At 43.0% G+C, this 16,961-nt stretch overlaps 1 protein-coding gene across 3 annotated transcripts in view; it reads left to right on the top strand.

Annotated features, from left to right (window-relative positions):
• LIN9 (lin-9 DREAM MuvB core complex component) overlaps positions 1-16,961 on the top strand; it is a 69,672-nt gene that overhangs the window by 22,914 nt on the left and 29,797 nt on the right. For all 3 annotated transcript variants that reach the window (XR_005597217.1, XM_039533025.1, XM_039533026.1), the window contains 4 exons: positions 1,639-1,743; positions 2,902-3,035; positions 6,513-6,638; positions 16,607-16,764. Coding sequence is in view for 2 of the 3 variants with exons in the window: in XM_039533025.1 (XP_039388959.1) it covers positions 1,639-1,743; positions 2,902-3,035; positions 6,513-6,638; positions 16,607-16,764 (523 nt within the window). In the remaining variant the exon portion in view is untranslated. The remainder of the gene's footprint in view (positions 1-1,638; positions 1,744-2,901; positions 3,036-6,512; positions 6,639-16,606; positions 16,765-16,961) is intronic.

Raw genomic sequence — 16,961 nt, 5'->3', positions numbered from 1 at the left:
GAGAGGCCTCAGTTGCTCGTGCCTCTCTTTCACAAGCCAGGAAAGATGAGTGTCAGATTCACGGGTCTTGAGTCGAGACTCTTTTAGAGTGTCCAGAATTTCTCGATGAGTGAGTGTACCGATTATTAGTTCGTGAGTGTAGGCAAAGCAGATCCAAGTTGTTTGAGAATCCTTCTCAAATATGCACAATTTTATCAGCAAAGCATGATGATAGTTCACAGCATTCAGCACCCTGTTCTGATGCAGGCTTCTAGACACTCAGGATTGAGGAAACAGTTTACCGCCCTGGACAGCTCCTTGGGGCAAGATTTGGCAGCATTAGAGGAAGGTGGTGATAGAAAGGTTCTCTTGCTCTGGAATACAGCCTCAGCATAGTAGTGTTGCCAGTTTGGATTGGATGTATTCCTGGAGGTTTCATCACATGACATAGTCTTTAATTAAAGATTCATCTTTAATTCCTGGAGACTCCAGGACAATCCTTGTGGGTTGACAACCCTATAAAACTTGGAGGAATTTGTTGTTTCATCTGGTCTATATTAACCTTTGTTTTCTGCCATTGGCCCTCGAGTTTCTGCCTCTCTCTTTTGGCTTTATCTGGCACAGGGTGTCAGAAAACCAAGGAAATCAGTGACATCTGAACCCATCTCAATCTCTTCCTCTGTAAGTAGTATGCATTCTAGGAGAAGCTAGCCGGGTTAAGTCCCTGTGCTAGGCAGAGTGCAGGGACTGGCTCCTGTAATGGGTCACCAGGTGTGTGAGAAGGAAGCTCTTTGCACTCATCACTCCTGTGCAAGAGTGAGCTGCAATTTGTCATTCAGTCTTCAATTAGGACAATTTTCTTTGACATATGAAGAAATTTTCTTAAGAAATAACTAAAATTTAAGTGTTTGAAAACTTCATGCCACAAATTTGCAATATATGATTTTCTACTTTTTTTTCAGCAACCTCCACTAATTTTATTGCAACTGTAGTATCTTAGCACAGTAAAGGGTTACAGTTAGCATTGAACAGCCTTAAATTTGAAATTCCTTCCTCTTTTATGTTAGATCTTTACATAATTTGAACATTGTGTATGATGGTTCAATTTCCTCAGTTTCTTAGCATTTTAGGGTGTGAGGGTAGTTTTTATGGTAGGAGTTTTAAAAATTATCAAAATATTTTGATACACAAGTGATCCTTGAAACAACATCATGAAGTATTTTGTAATAATCTAATGTGTGACACCATTATGGATGACATTACATACAGTAATGTCCATTACACACAGACACATCCATTACAGTGCTGGGCAGCAGCACATGTTAAAAATACTAGTAGATGAATTTATTTCTGTAAGTAACTGTTCTATCCAGCTTGGCTTTTTAATGAGAATTTATCAAAATCAATAAATAGATTGTTTGAAAGCCCTTCCTTTTTATTTTTAAGTCAAGGGCAAGCTGTTTAAAAGACATTTTATAAACAAAGAAATAATTAAATGAATGGATCTTTGACCATAACTGTGTTATGAGGCACTTAAAGTGTCCAAGGTATCTAGATAGCAAAGGAAAATAGATTATATTTGTATTATTATGGGTTCTGTATATCAAAGAAAGAAATGAGCTTTTTCATGTAATTGCTTCCTAATTTTGATATATATAGGCCTTCAGAAATTCAAAACGGAGTCGTCTCTTTTGTGAAGAAGAAGACAGACAGTTAAATACAAGGTCCCCCAAAAGAAATCAGAAGATTGCAATGGTTCCACAGGTATGTATGTGTTATGCTGAGACAATTACCAGAAAGGAAAGCAAGCCTTTAAAATAAATTGTGTTTTCTTCTCAATTTACGTCATAAGTTTATGAATTTTGGGTGGGGGGACCTATTCCTAGGTAAAGGCTGTGGCTCAAAATAGATTAATACATCCCTTTTCCTACCCAGAAGTAGGTCCCTCACTGAAACAGCTCTGTTCATGCTGATCCTGTACCATTGAGTCTGTCGGGGAAAATGATGACTGGTGCTCCACCATACCTAAGCACAGGCAGAACTATTGGAACACTCATCCTATTAGCACTCTTTACTGTATCAGGCAGAGTGGAGAACACTGACTAAATGGACCCAGCAATGTAGGAGCTGCCATGAGGTTAAAAAAAAATACCACCAGGAGCTGCAGGCACCTTATGTTGCCACTGTAACTGCCTGTTGAAACATAGTTCTTGTAGTGTAGATAGGACCTAACGTCTTGTCCTTACTATAGCTTGTAAACCAGTTTTCAGACACAACCTAACATGGTTTGTGTCCACACCAAGCATGGTTATCTGTTATTAAAAACTTATTCAGAAACTGTGCTCAAGGAGGCCTTGTCTATATTATGCTTATTTCATTAAAATTTCTGGTTCAGTTTGAGTGAACAATCATGTTCAGGTAGCCATGCATGGAGAAAAGTTAGATTAACCTTAAAACATCAGAGGTTACCTGGAGTCCTGTCTATATGAGTGCCACCACCACTGGAGCTGAACTGCTGGTGGGAAATTTTCACAAAAAAGCCTAGTGTAGAGACTCTGACCAGCTAATAGTTTGGGGCATGATCTCTGCTAGCTCTTGGCATCAGTTGTGTGTTTTATTATATAGTTATAATCTTTGCCATTTTATATTAGTATTATCTTTGTAATAAAAATTAAAGAAACCATGAAACAATACATTTGAATTAGAACATTTCAATTGCCAATGTATTCATTTTTATAAAGAAAATGAACTTTGCTTATCTAGTTAAAGAATTCTGAATATTTAATAAACAATTGAAGAATTTGAGAAGGCTCCTGTTTGTTTGATTCATTGTACTGTTTAGCACATTTAATGCTGCAAATGCTTTCATTTTCACTTTGGAAGTTCAGCTGCTGGTAACCTCTCCTTTATTTTATTGCTTAGAAGTTTACTGCAACAATGCCAACGCCAGACAAGAAAGCATCACAGAAGATTGGATTACGGTTACGTAATCTACTCAAACTTCCCAAAGCACACAAATGGTGCATATATGAATGGTTCTACTCAAATATAGATAAGTGCGTACTATTTCTTTCTTTCTTATTTTTATTTATTACTGTAGAAACTAAAGTTACTCCCTGGAATTGACACTTTCTCACAGTGGGGCAGCCTTTGCGTCCCTGATTGCCCAAGAATGTGAAGGGGATGCTGAGTGGCTGGAGTTCTCTTCACTGGGATCCTCTTTTTCCCTAAGCTCTACCAGTTTTATCGGTTCCAAGTCAGCTCTACCCTGGGTCTCCAAGGTTCCTTCCAACAAGTGATCAGCCCAACACTTCTACGAAGGTTTCCCCATCCTGGCATAGGATGAGTGGATAAGCAAGTCTTGGGGTCAGTCCTACCAGTAGAGATCTACTGTCAGCTCAACCTGCTGGATGGAGTAAACGTCACATACCCATGGACACAGTGTGAAAAAAAAATTATCTGGGGACCTTCTCTGAGCCAATCAGCTGGTTGCAGAGCAAAGTCTGGCTGTCAGTGACCGAGATGTGGGCAGTCATGCCTAGTGGTCAGAGCAGGAGCCAAGTATAATAGTTGGAGAAGGAGTTGATAACCAGAAATCAGAGTGCAGGGTCAGAGCTGGAGTCAGAAGCCAGATATCAGAGCCTCAGGTCAGGGCCAGAGGCAGGACTTGGAGCCCACAATTAGAATTGGGTTACGTGGAGTGAGGCAACACAGGAGCAGGGCTGGGTCCAGGCAGGAGCTATTGCAGCTGTGGTTAAATCCTTTGAATAGATGCTGAACTGCTCTACCTCTGCTCAAGAGCGGATCTTCTCACCCTTTCAGCCAATCAGGCAGTGTAGCCAATCAGTAAGCCTACTACAGTAAAATGCACTCATTAGATTACCCAGAGTCTGTCTCTGCTGCAGGACCTAATTCCTGATCCTGGTTACACCTCAAGTCCAACATCTCCACCACTTCCATTCCATTCACCAGCAATTTAGCCTAGCTTTGCTTGCAGGCCCACAGTCCCCACCTCTCCATATGCACAGTCCATAGAGCCCCTGTCATGTTGGGGCGTTGTTGTATCATCTGCGCCTTCTGCATCAATCTCTGCCAGATAAGGACCACTTGCATCTGCCAGTGCGGCTGTGCTGTCTGCTGCAACAACTGCAGTTGTCCCTCTGGAAATGGGTTCAGATCTGACTGGCTTCTAGACTCCGCCTCAACCTTGTTAAGGGGGGTAAGGGATTTTTTTTTAATGTCACACCCTTTAGCAGGGCTGCAGAGATGCCTACGTTCTCCATCACTTGTGGCAAGGTGACTTACCAGCTGGGGGGCACTTTGTGGCTAGGAGCAGCATTAATTGTAGTCCTGCTGCCAAAGTCTGATACTGGTCCCCTCTTGCCCTTGTGCCTAGGGTCTTCTGGCTAGTCCTCATGGTGAGGCTGTAGGGGAATCCAGTCCTTCCCTCTACCCTAGGTTCCAGCTGAATGAGCCTTGTGGCAAGTGGTTGCAAGCAGTTACGGTCTGTTTCATCAGACCTCTTGTTTCTTCCCTAAGCTGCTTCCTACAATGTGGCCACCTTCTCCTCAGAGGGCTCATATTCACAACCTCCTAGTCTCAACCATCAAGGTAACAATGGAAGAGAAAATAAATTAACAGAAATAAAGAGCTCCTCCAGCTTCTGAATTGAAAAGGGAGAGATTGGCATACCTCGCAAGGGCAGTGGGGCAGAGCTGCGTGAGCCCAAAGCTGCTCTTTAACCCCTTCTTGCCTACTCTGTGGTTTGTATATCCCATCACAGATTTGTAACAGTTCAAATCTAAATGCGAGACCATTGGAAAATTGGTCAGTAGCAGCTTAGAGTGTTGTTCAAAAACTGGTGTGACCCGGCAGTGAAACCAGCAACCCACCATAAGAAAACAAGCCAGAACAATACTTTGCCACTTTTTATTTTAAAAGACCATATCGTCATTAACCAATGTTTTTCCTTAGCATTTGTTCAGGATACATAAATGTATTCCAGTGTTCAATCAGAATAGCTTCTGTCAGGATTGTTGAGACAATATTCTCTGAACTCAGCAGTCAGGCACAGCAGAGAAAAAGAATTATGTATGTGCCTGTCACAGGTATAAAAATTACACTTATTTAATTTGCTTTAAATTCACAGCATACAGGGTTGTTTTGTTTTGTTTTTCCAACAAATGGTCTTGTTAAATGTATTACTGGGATACTGGGAACAAATTACTGTTATATTTTTGCATAAGTAACATTTGTATTCCAGCATCCTTGATAATGTCCCTTTAAGAACTTTTTAGCTTATACTAGTAATAATAATGTATATCATTGTTCAGTCCGTTAGTTAACTGAAATGTGAGGTATGTAGTAGATAATTCCCCAAAGTCTCCTAGCTCTGAAAATGGTGATTATCAAAGTAAATTTGTCACCATTTGAAATAAATACTAATAATATATATGACCATCCTATAAATTTATTAGTGCCTCAATTGTAGTTTATTTAGAAACAACTTATCTTTTAACAAACTATCTAGAATGAGCTATTTTGTTATGAATGATATCTAGATCTTTCTTTTATATAATAAATACTAATATAAATATTTTCTATGAAGCAAGAATTAGAAATTGCACAAATGTCTTTGTCAAGTACCAATACATTACTCAGTATACAACCATTGTTAGTTATTTTAATCTAACCATTATAAAATATTTTAATCCAATTTAAATGGGCTACATCAATTTAAAAATCGTATTTCTGTTTGCAAATTTTTACTTTTTATTGATACAAGAAACACATAAGATTACAATAACTCAGTGGTTCTCCGTTTTTTCATATCATCCATGACCCCCCATTACAATAGATAACCTTTTCCTTCTAACTATAGAAAAAAGCAGGGTAGTGTCAGCCCTTTTGGACCTGTTTGTGACCCCCAAGTTGAGAATCCATGCTATATTTGAAAGGGATTGGAATAGAAAATATATTTTTCTTTCTCAGTTTATTTACTTATTGCATATAACAGCACCTTGTGCACAGACATTTTCATACCTCTTTTGTGTAGTCACTCATTTTCCTCTAAAATCTCACTCCTTTACTGTGATTTGTGCAGGTGGACTGCTGCACTTGTATGGAGTCTCACTGACTTCAGTGGGGGTCCACCCAGATTTAGCAATCCATGTGCATGGGTCACAATGGATGTTCAGGGCCTCTATTTCTGTGGGTTTTTCCACACAGCAACAAGGGAGAGAAACATTTTAAAAAGAGAGAAAATGTGATTCATTGTAACCCATATATATTGGTAGGAGGATTCAAGTGCAAATGTAACTCCTAAAACTATTTTGTACACTTTTTTTTTAATTGACTTAATTTCAAGTTGATAAAGTATAAATTGCTCTGCAAGGGACACTAACATTTTCAGTAACTTTGTTCCACACATTTCTTCTTGTGAGGATGGAGATTTCTTAGCTCCTCATGACAGACATTTTCCGGATGTAGTTAACAGGTTTGTAATTAACAGAGTGTCACTTGTGTTTTAACAGACCATTATTTGAGGGAGATAATGATTTCTGTGTATGCCTGAAAGAATCTTTTCCAAACCTGAAAACCCGAAAATTAACAAGAGTGGAATGGGGAAAAATCAGACGATTAATGGGAAAACCACGAAGGTAAAAATATATATATTATTTTACTTTTAATTCATTTTTCTGAGGATTAATATTTTTTCTTAATTGTTTTTGGATCATCTTACTAAAATATGGTTGCATCTCTTTTGAATATAGGTATCATTGAGAATAAAGCAACATACCTTTACCTTTGTATGTATGAAATGAATATAGGAATTGTATTTTTTTAAATTCCAAGTAAGTTATTTGAGTATGTCCAGCCCATACAATGCTGCCAAACCTACAGGTCATTGGGCCCTTCCGAAACAGGATGAAAAAATAGTGGAATAATTATCTCTCATGTTCCAGTGTTATCTGGTAATGGAGCCCAAGCCGTTTTCTATAGCATAACTTCTTAAATCTCTCCATATATGTGTATTTTCAGTTTTGAGTTTAACTATGATGTTAAACAGCAGCCACTGAAGTTAGACATTTTTAAATCAGAAGATCCGAATAACTTGCATCCAAGAGTTTTAAAAGAGCTGGCTGTGGAACTCATTGGGCCATTAATGATTTTCAGTAAGTCTTATAATACTGGGGAAGTTCCAGAAGGCTGGAAGAAATCTTACGTTGTACCAATATTTAAAAAGGGTAAACAGGATGACCTGGGTAACTATCAGCCTATCAATCTGACTTAGCTCCTGGGTAAAATAATAGAGTAGCTCGTATGGGATTTGATTAATAAAAAATTAAAGGAGGGTAATATAAATGCCAATCAACATGGGTTTATGGAAAATAGGTCTTGTCAAACTAACTTGATATCTTTTTTTGGTAAGATTGCAAGTGTGGTCGCTAAAGATAATAGTATTGACATAATCTTCTTAGATTTCTGTAAGGTTTTTGATTTGGTACTGCATAACGTTTGATTAAAAAACTATAATGACAGTTAAATGCTGGCTAACTGTTAGGGTAGAATTCATAGGGGCAGTGTTGGACTCAACACAGGCCAGGGTATACCTTCCAGAAGTGAGGTTTCGGGCCCTGGGTGAAAAAATGGAAAATCATCATTGAGCAGGTGTGTTTCTAGTGGGATCCCAGAAGTATCTGTGCTTGGCCCTATGTTATTTACCATTTTTATCAATGACCTGAAAGAAAACATAAAGTCATCACTGATGAAGTTTGCAGATGACAAAAAAATTGGGAGAGTGATAAATAATTGATACGGTGCAATCTGGATCACTTGGTAAGCTAAATGCAAGCAGATAGCATGTTATGGCTAACTGTATACATCTAGGAACAAAGAATGCAGGTCATACTTACACATTGGGGACTCTATCTTGGAAAGCAGTAACTCTAAAAGATTTGGGCGTTGCAGAAGGTAATCGAGTAAACATGACTCCTCAGTGCGATGCTGTGACCACAAGGGCTAATGTGATCCTTGAATGCATAAACATGGGAATCTTGAATAGGAAAACAGAGGTGGTTCTTCGAGTGCTTGTTCATGTCAATTCCAATCAGGTGTGTGCGCCTGCGTGTGCACAGCAGCCACAAGAATTTTCCCCTAGCAGCATCCGTCAGGTCAGTCCACACCCCCCCTGGAATGGCGCCTTCCTGCACTCAATATTGGGCCCTACCGACCCACCACCCACAGTTCCTACTTACCACCAGTGACGGTTAGCTAGAACTTCCCCTTGCTCTTATCCTGACAAGCGCATTTAGCAGTCTGTATATAGTTAATCAGTTTTTGTAGTTAGCATTAAGTAGTTAGTAGGTACTTTACTTAGTTCTTACGTTTCCTTTGGGTGTGTGGGGGTGGGGAGGGAGGGTGTTCCCCTCCAGCACTATCCTGGCGCTAGGGCATGCTGCGGTCTCCTGGCTTCAAAGCCTGTGAAGTCTGCAGCAAGTGTATGCCCAGAAACAAGCCTCAAACTTCATGGATCCTTCAAAAGGATCGCTGTAGGATCTACAGGGCGTTTCGCCCTAGGACACTGAAAGATAGAGATCAGCGCCTGAAGATCCTATTAATGGAAGCAGCACTCTGGCCACAGTCTGACCCCGGATCGGCGGACCTGGCACCACTTAGCTCCTCCTCAGTACACAGTGCCCCGGCACCATCGGCACAGGGATCGGTACCAAATAAAGACAAGGACTCTCAGCACCATCATGGCTCCACTCATGCCTCACATGCCACAGGCAGGCACCAGTCTCAATCGCCAGTGCCGCAAAACAGGAGGCTGGAGAGGGGTTGTCTTCTCTCTTCCCCCCACCCCAGCTAGACCCAAGGAGCTGGCCATGTGAGACCTGAGTCGGGCCTCACTACTTTGGCCCCACTGCCAGAGACAGTCGACTCCTGCCCCCATGGAAAGGCAGTTGAGTCCAGACCTTTCTCGCTCACTGAGGCCAAGCTGACAACTACACCTCCCGTCAACCCCGGAGACGTTCAAGGCAGCCTGGGACCTGCTCAAGCTCGTGGTACCATTCTCCCTGCCTAGATGGGGTAGGTCACCAGCACCGATCGCTCCCCCGGCACTATCAAGGGGAAAACCTGCAATGATGTCCTGGCATCTCATCCCTGGGGCACTGCTCCCCAGTGCCAGCACAGCATCAGCAGCCTTGTCAGTCCCCAAGCCCTCGGCGCAGACTCTCGGCACCTTGAAGTACTACTCCTCTGTGATCCTCCTTTTTGGAGACGTCGGAGTCGGATTCCTTGCGATCTCATAGGAGCAGAAGCAGGTGGTCCAGGTCATCATGAGACCTGCAACCTTACTTGGCACTGTGGCCCACATAGTGGCAGCCCCCAGTACAGTGGCCCTTTTGGACTCCCTGGACTTTTCACCAAGCCCAAGGGCAGAGCCCAGGGTCACATTCCAGGGTGGCATCAGTGGCCTGAGCCACTTTCGTACCGCCTCCGGCACCATTGGCATTGGCAGGATTGGGGGTAGATCCATTTCTCCCTGATGCCACCATCTCATCCCCTGCGGTATCAGCGCCAAAGACTTGGCACCGACAGCAGCCTTGACATAATCGGTTTTGGCTTCGACAACCTTGGCACCGAGAGTATGGCACCGTTCGCGTCAGCTCCAGCGCAGGATCTCCAAATGCCACGGGACCTCTTGAGCATGGAGGGAAGAGAGCAGCTACTCCTTGCGGAGGTCTCTTCCTTTCTTCTCCAGATGAGGCATTGGCGGGCAGTTTGGTAGCCCCAGCCCTGGAGGACAACAGAGTCCTACAGCAATTGCTGAGGAGGGTTGCCCAGAGCCTTGGCATTTAGGCGGAGGAAGTAATGGAGGACACAGATCCAAAGGTGGATATTCTCGCTCCCTCCAGACCTGCACGTATTGTCCTACCCCTCATAAAGACCATTGCCGACACCAGAAAAACCTTGGGGCAGACCCCAACTTTGTTGCTCCCTATGGCTAAGCACAATAAAAGATGCTATTTTATGCTGTCCAGGGGCTATGAGCATTTGTAAACCTATCCTCCACCAGATTCCCTGGTTGTGGACTCTCCTAACCAACATGAGTGCTAGGGCTACCAAGACCCCTCCCCAAAGAATCGGCGAAACAACTCGACCTTTTAGGGGAAAAATGTCTACTCCACTAGCGGCTTGCAACTCCGCATTTCTAACCAGCAGGCCATTGTCAGCAGGTACTGCTACAATACATGTGGGGCAATGGCTAAGTTCGCAGAGCTGCTGCCGCAGGACTCCCATGCTGAATTCTCGGCTCTGGTTGAGGAGGGCAGGTTCATCTCCCAAGCTTCACTGCAGGCCACCCTGGACGGGGCTGATGCAGCTATTCGCATGATGGCTACCGGGGTTCCTGGCTCCAGGTCTGCCACATGAGGTCCAGCAGACCATTCAAGATCTCCCCTTTTGAGGGTTTGACTCTGTTCTCCAAAAAGATGGATAAAAGGCTACATAGCCTAAAAGACTCGAGAGCCACCCTCATATCGCTGGGCCTCCACACCCCCGCCACATAGTGGAGGCATTTTAGGCCGCAACCTCCTTGACAGTTCTACCAACTGCAGAAGCGGCAGGATTGCTCATGGAGGAGAAACAGGAGTGGCAGGAAAAGACCGCACCTGTCCTCAGGCCAGGGCTCTGGCCAGTCCAAACCTTCATCTGGCCAGAAGCAGACATTTTGAAGGTGCAAACGAGGACGATGCACTAGCACTTGGACTGGATCCAACCCGCCTTACCTTCTCATCCTGACTATCCCCTTTCTACCCTGCGTAGGCCTGTATCACATCGAACCGCTGGGTGCTCCACATGATAGAGAGGGGATACTCCCTCCAATTCTCTGCCCTCCTGCCCTTCCACCCCCCTTCCCCATCCCTCTTCAGGGACCCTTCTCACAAGCAACTCCTTATACAGGAGGTGCACTTGTTCCTATGGCTGCAGGCAGTGGAAGAGGTTCCTCAGAAGCTGAAGGGCAAGGGTTTCTATTCCTGGTATTTCCTAATACCGAAAGCCAAAGGCCCATCGTAGACCTGTGAGAGCCCAACAGGTTCATGAAGAAACTCAATTTCCACATGGTCTCCTTGGCCTCCATCATCCCTTCCTTGGATCCAGGGGATTGGTATGCCGCCCTCGACTTGAAGGATGCATACTTTCATGTAGCAATTACACCATCCCACAGAAGGTACCTCAGGTTTGTGGTGAGTAACAACCACTAGCAGTTCACAGTCCTCTCTTTTGGCCTGTAAGTGGCACCTCGTGTGTTTACCAAGTGCATGGCAGTCATGGCCACATTTCCACGCAGTCACCAGGTACAGGTATTCCCGTACCTCGATGACTGTCTGATCAAGAACCGCACCAGGGCTCAAATGGAGGCACTAGTCGACTTCATGAGAATGTCGTTTGACGAACTGGGCCTTCTCCTCAAGTTGAGGAGATCGACTCTGTCCCTGGTTCAGTGGGTAGAATTCATAGGGGCAGTGTTGGACTCAACACAGGCCAGGGTATACCTTCCAGAAGTGAGGTTTCGGGCCCTGGGTGACATCTTTCTAAGTCTCAGGGCAGCTTCCCACTACCACAGCAAGGAATTTCCTGAAACTTCTAGGGCACGTGGTCACTTGTACCTATGAGGTGCAACACACCAGACTCACACTCCGGCCTCTCCAATCATGGCTAGCCTCAGTATATTGGCCGGCTCAGGACAGTTTGGACAGGGTCATGACTCTGCCTTGCCCAGTCCTTGACTCCCTCCAGTGGTGGCTCGACCCACAGGTAGTGTGTGCAGAGGTCCTCTTCACCAGTCCTCAGCCATCCCTCTCGCTAGTGATGGATGCGTCATCCTTGGGCTGAGGGGCACATCTGGGAGACCTCAGGACACAAGGCCTCTGGTCTCAGGCGGAACTCGCTCTCCACATCAATGTCAGAAAGCTGAGAGTGGTGCCCTGGCATGCCGGACTTTCTGAGCCCACTTGACAGGGAGAGTGTATCAGTCATAACAGACAACACCACAGCAATGTTCTATATCAATAAACAGGGGTGCACGCTCCTCTCCCCTGTTCTAGGAAACCCTCATGTTGTGGGACTCAACACACTTGAGCATTCCATGTTGTGAGCATTCAATACTCTTGCAAGCATCACAGCTCCCCAGGGTACAGAACGAGTTGGCGGACTATCTCAGCAGGTCGTTCCATGGCCATGAGTGCTCCTTATGCCCAGACATCGCAAACTTAATCTTCAAATGGTGGGGCTTTCCCCAGATAGACCTGTTCACCACACAACGCAACAGGAAGTGCCAGCAGTTTTGCTCCTTCCTGAATCTCAGCCCAGGCTCCATCATGGACGCCTTCCTCTTCCCATGGGAGGAGGCTGTCTTCTGTATGCATCCCTGCCCATCCCTCTCGTTCACAAGGTGCTCCTCAAGATACGCAGGGAAGAGGCTTCAGTGATATTGATAGCTCTAGCCTGGCCCCACCAACACTGGTACACATCTCTCCTGGAAATATCCGCGGAAGCCCCAATCACCTTGCCACTCCTCCCAGACTTAATAACTCAGGATCACAGCTGTCTCCAGCACCCAAACCTCGAATCATTGCACCTCACAGTGTGGAAGATCTGTGGCTGAACCCCATGGAGCTCTCCTGCTTGGACCTGGTTAGACAAGTCCTCCTTGGCAGCAGAAAACCCTCCACCAGGGCTACCTACCTTGCCAAGTGGAAGAGATTCTCAATCTGGTTGACACAGCATCTTTCGTCCCCGACGCTCGCCTCTATGCCACTCATACTGGACTACCTTCTTCACTTCAAGCAGCAAGGACTGTCCATGTCATCAGTAAGAGTTCACTTGGCTGCCATCTCTGCCTTCCATCCAGGTGCAGAGGGCCAGTCGGTCTTTGCCAACCGTATGGTCAGCCGTTTCCTGAAAGATCTCAACAGGCTATACCCACATGTCTGACAACTGGGGGTGGCGGTTTGGTAGGGCCCTATTTTGAGCACCAGGAAGGCGGCCGGACCGACCCAACAGATACTTCTAGGGGAAAAATCTTCCAGCTGCCATGCACGTGTGCGCGCACACACCTGGTTGGAATGGACATGAACAACACATCTCAAAGAATAACAGTTACGAGAAGGTGAGTAACCGTTTTATATTTTACTGCTATATTTGGTACTGATGCAACTGCTGCTGGAATAGTGTCCAGCTGTGGTTTCCACTATTCAAGAAGGATGTTATTAAATTGGAGAGGGTTCAGAGAAGAGCCACCAGAATGATTAGAAAACATGCGTTATAGTGATAGACTCAAGGAGCTCAATCTATTTAGCTTAACAAAGATAAAGTTATGGGGTGATTGATTATAGTGTAGGAGCAGGATTTTATAATGTCCCATAAGAATTAATGTATGATTTGATTTCATCCTGTCAGCCACCCTTTTTGAATAGCAGAAAGAAATAAGACCAGAACAATCCTTCTGACTAATTATGGTCACCCTTTTTTTTAGGATGAGTTATAATGTCTACTATGGTTTCCTATACCTATTACAAATTAGGCACTCTAGTTAAATATACATTTATTTGTTTTAAGGTTTTAGTAAGTAAGAGACAGGATCTTATATTGTATCTATATTAAGGAGATTAGAGAAATGTTGAGGGCCTGAAGCCCCAATGTGAATTGTTTTAGTTATAAAATTTAGCAAGACTTGATTTACAGTGTATGCTGCTGAATATACAATACTGCTGTCTGTATACCTTTGAAGGTTTCTGTAAGAGATTGTTTGTGTAAATGAGAAATGCATGCATCAGGAAAAGATATGGTGTGAAAGCCATCACAAATGTCCAGATGGTCAAGAAAAAGTAAGAAACTTGGAAAGACCAGGAGACAATCAGAAAACATCCATTGTATCCGATGCTAAACACGTTAGCAGCATTGACATTGACAACCTCAGAGGTGAGGCAGGCACCCCCGAAGGCGAGACGACAAATAGAAGATAACAATGGGAAGCCTGACAATAACCATCAAATGATAACCATCAAATGGCAGGAGTGTGTGTGTGTGTGAGAGAGGGACTGAAAAGCATATGCTAACTGTTGTATTTTCAATAAATGCTGCGTATTTGCCTTCCTCTATAAAGATCCTGTGTGCTTTGTATGAGCATAACATTTTTGGTGGAGAATTGCGAAAGAGGGAAGAGTAAATGTGCGGTAATTACTGACAATACTGCTAAGTGATTGATCATTCAGGTGTGCACATAGAGATACTGGGCAGTAAAAAGTAATATCGTATTCACTCTTGGTATCTGATGAATTGAGAATTTGTTATGATTAAAGGTATACACACCCTCGTTCGTAGCAGGGCTGAGAGACAGGAGAGAGGTTTAACATCCCTCTCTCCACCCCGGACTGCTGGAGGGAAGTAATTGAAGGTGGGTATATCCCTGGTCGTAGAAGTGCCGGGCAATAGGCGGAGGATTAGAGTCCTTGCTCCGACCCGTTTGTCGGGGAAAACTATAAAAACTATAGATGCATACACCCTCGGCCGTAGCATGACTGAACATAAGAGGAGAACTTAGGGTTTCTCGCTCTGCCCCTAGGAGGGGTTTTTATATTTGGTGTATGAACCCTCGGTGGTAGAAGGCCGAACAATACAGAGGGAAGCTTAACGTCTCTCCCTCTGGCCCAGAGTGGGTTAAAATCATAAGCCCCAACACTGGCACAGGCAAACATAAGATACAGATCTTGTTCTGTTGAACCAAACTCTGAAGGATATAGGAGTTTGGGCAGTGTAGTATTTTTTGTGAGTGATATTGTGGTAATTTCACAATTTTAAAGGAAATGATTAAGGAAAGGGACCAGGAAGGGTGGGGGCTAGTTAAGGAGCCCACCTTCCTTGCAAAATTGGTAGTGGAACAAAGCTTGTGCCCATGGAAAGGAATGGTTAATTGGAAAAAGCAGGATTGGGCCCAGGCAAGCAACAGATCGAGAACTTGAAAAACAGGTTGGAAGCCCTACAGGCATAGTGGCAGGAGTAAGAAAAGCTGTAAGTGCAGGCATGAATCCCTGGGACAATACTTAAAATGGTGAAATCTGAGTTGATAAAGGTGCCATTTTGGGAGATAAGTAATTTAAGGAAAGAGAGTGAAAAGTTAACTCTACAGAGGCTGGAGAGAATTAAGCATTTAAACTTTGTGAAAATGTTAAAAAGGACCATGTTAAAGAGAGAGAGAATTCTTGGTTTCTTTGTAGCTATTCTGAAGGAAAAATGGGCCCTTTTCCAAAAGAATGTCTGTAAATAATCCAGGTAAAGAGACTATCTGATTGACATCATTTGACTATGGACAATTTAGTCAAATTTGCTAAGAACATAAGGGGGTTCTACTGGAACTTAACTGACCCAAATGTATAAAGGAAATAAAATCTATGTACATCTATGTAAAAACAGATCAGTGTAGAAGGAATGTTAAGGAAAAGAAAATGTGCACGTATCTGTCTGTCTGTGGAAATATGTGAGGTTCTTAGAACCTAAACCAACACATCTGGTTTGTAAAACTCCTATTTTGTAGTTTAAGATAAATTGGTTTTGTTTTGTAATAATGCCACTAAAAATCCATTTGACTCTCTCTTTAATTCAAAGTTGCAAAACTGACAGACCTTTTTGCCAGACACAAGTAATTAGTGTTGTTTGGCTTTGGGATTTGGCATTTAACCCTTAAGAGGTAACTTGATTCTTTACAAAATTTAAAATGTTTTTTAAATAAAGACCAAGTCATGGCTGCATCAGGGCAGTCAAAATCAGGAGACTATGGAAAGATTCTGGATTTTGTTTGTTTGTTTGTTTGTAACAAAATAGCAGATGAGAGCTGTAGTACAAAAATAAGAAATTTAAAGCCCAACAATAACCATCAAATAATAACACCACTTAAGGACTAATAATTACAAAATAACATTTCAAAATGCATGGACTCAAATGGAAATTTACAACTATAAAGCTGGGGTGTTTTGCCATGGAACTCTGGGTTCAGTCCTGCAAAGCCTTGGAGCATCGGATAGCGACCGAGAAGAGCCCAGCTCCACACTCGTGCTCAATCTAACTATAAACATCACTGGCAGGAGGCGGGTGTGTGTGTGACAAAAGCATATGCTAACTGTTGTATTTTCAATAAATGCTCCGTATTTGCCTTCCTCTATAAAGACCCTGTGTGCTTTGTATGAGCATAACAATAGTCTGTAAATACCTACATGGGGAACAAAAATTTGATAATGGTCTCTTCAGTCTAGCAGAGAAAGGTATAACACACTCCAAAGGCTGGAAGTTAAAGCTAGACAAATTCAGACTGGAAATAAGGTGTAAATATTTAACTGTGAGGGTATTTAACCACTGGAACAGTTTTTAGCAAAGATTGTGGTGTATTTTCCATTAATGGCAATTTTAAAATCAATATTGGATGTTTCTCTAAATATGTTCAAAAAATTAATTAGAGAATTCTATGGGCCTATTTTATACAGGAGGTCAGACTAGATGATCACAATGGTCCCATCTGGCCTTGGAACTTATAAATATATAGTTTTACCTATTTGTATTATAGATGTTCTTCTGCATTCTTTGAGGAGGAGAGGTCAGCATTAAAACAGAAACGGCAGAAAATCCGACTTTTACAACAGCGGAAAGTTGCAGATATTTCACAATTTAAGGATCTTCCAGATGAAATTCCATTACCACTTGTTATAGGAACAAAAGTTACAGGTAATTTTTAAAAACAAATATTTTTGCAAATATATCAGTAAATACTGCCCACTAACACATAGCTCAGATAAGTTAATTATTTCATTTTTTGAGTGAAGATTTTATGTTTTTACCTTTCTTAATTCACTGCAGGAAGTTTTGAGGATTAGTTAATGTTTCTAAAGAAGAAGCATAGTTTGAAGATTTAAACATCATAT

Source organism: Mauremys reevesii, linkage group 3, assembly GCF_016161935.1.
Source record: "Mauremys reevesii isolate NIE-2019 linkage group 3, ASM1616193v1, whole genome shotgun sequence".
Classification (NCBI taxonomy): Eukaryota; Metazoa; Chordata; order Testudines; family Geoemydidae; genus Mauremys; species Mauremys reevesii.
Note: the sequence above shows the minus strand (reverse complement) of the source record. Positions and strands in the feature narration are given on the sequence as shown.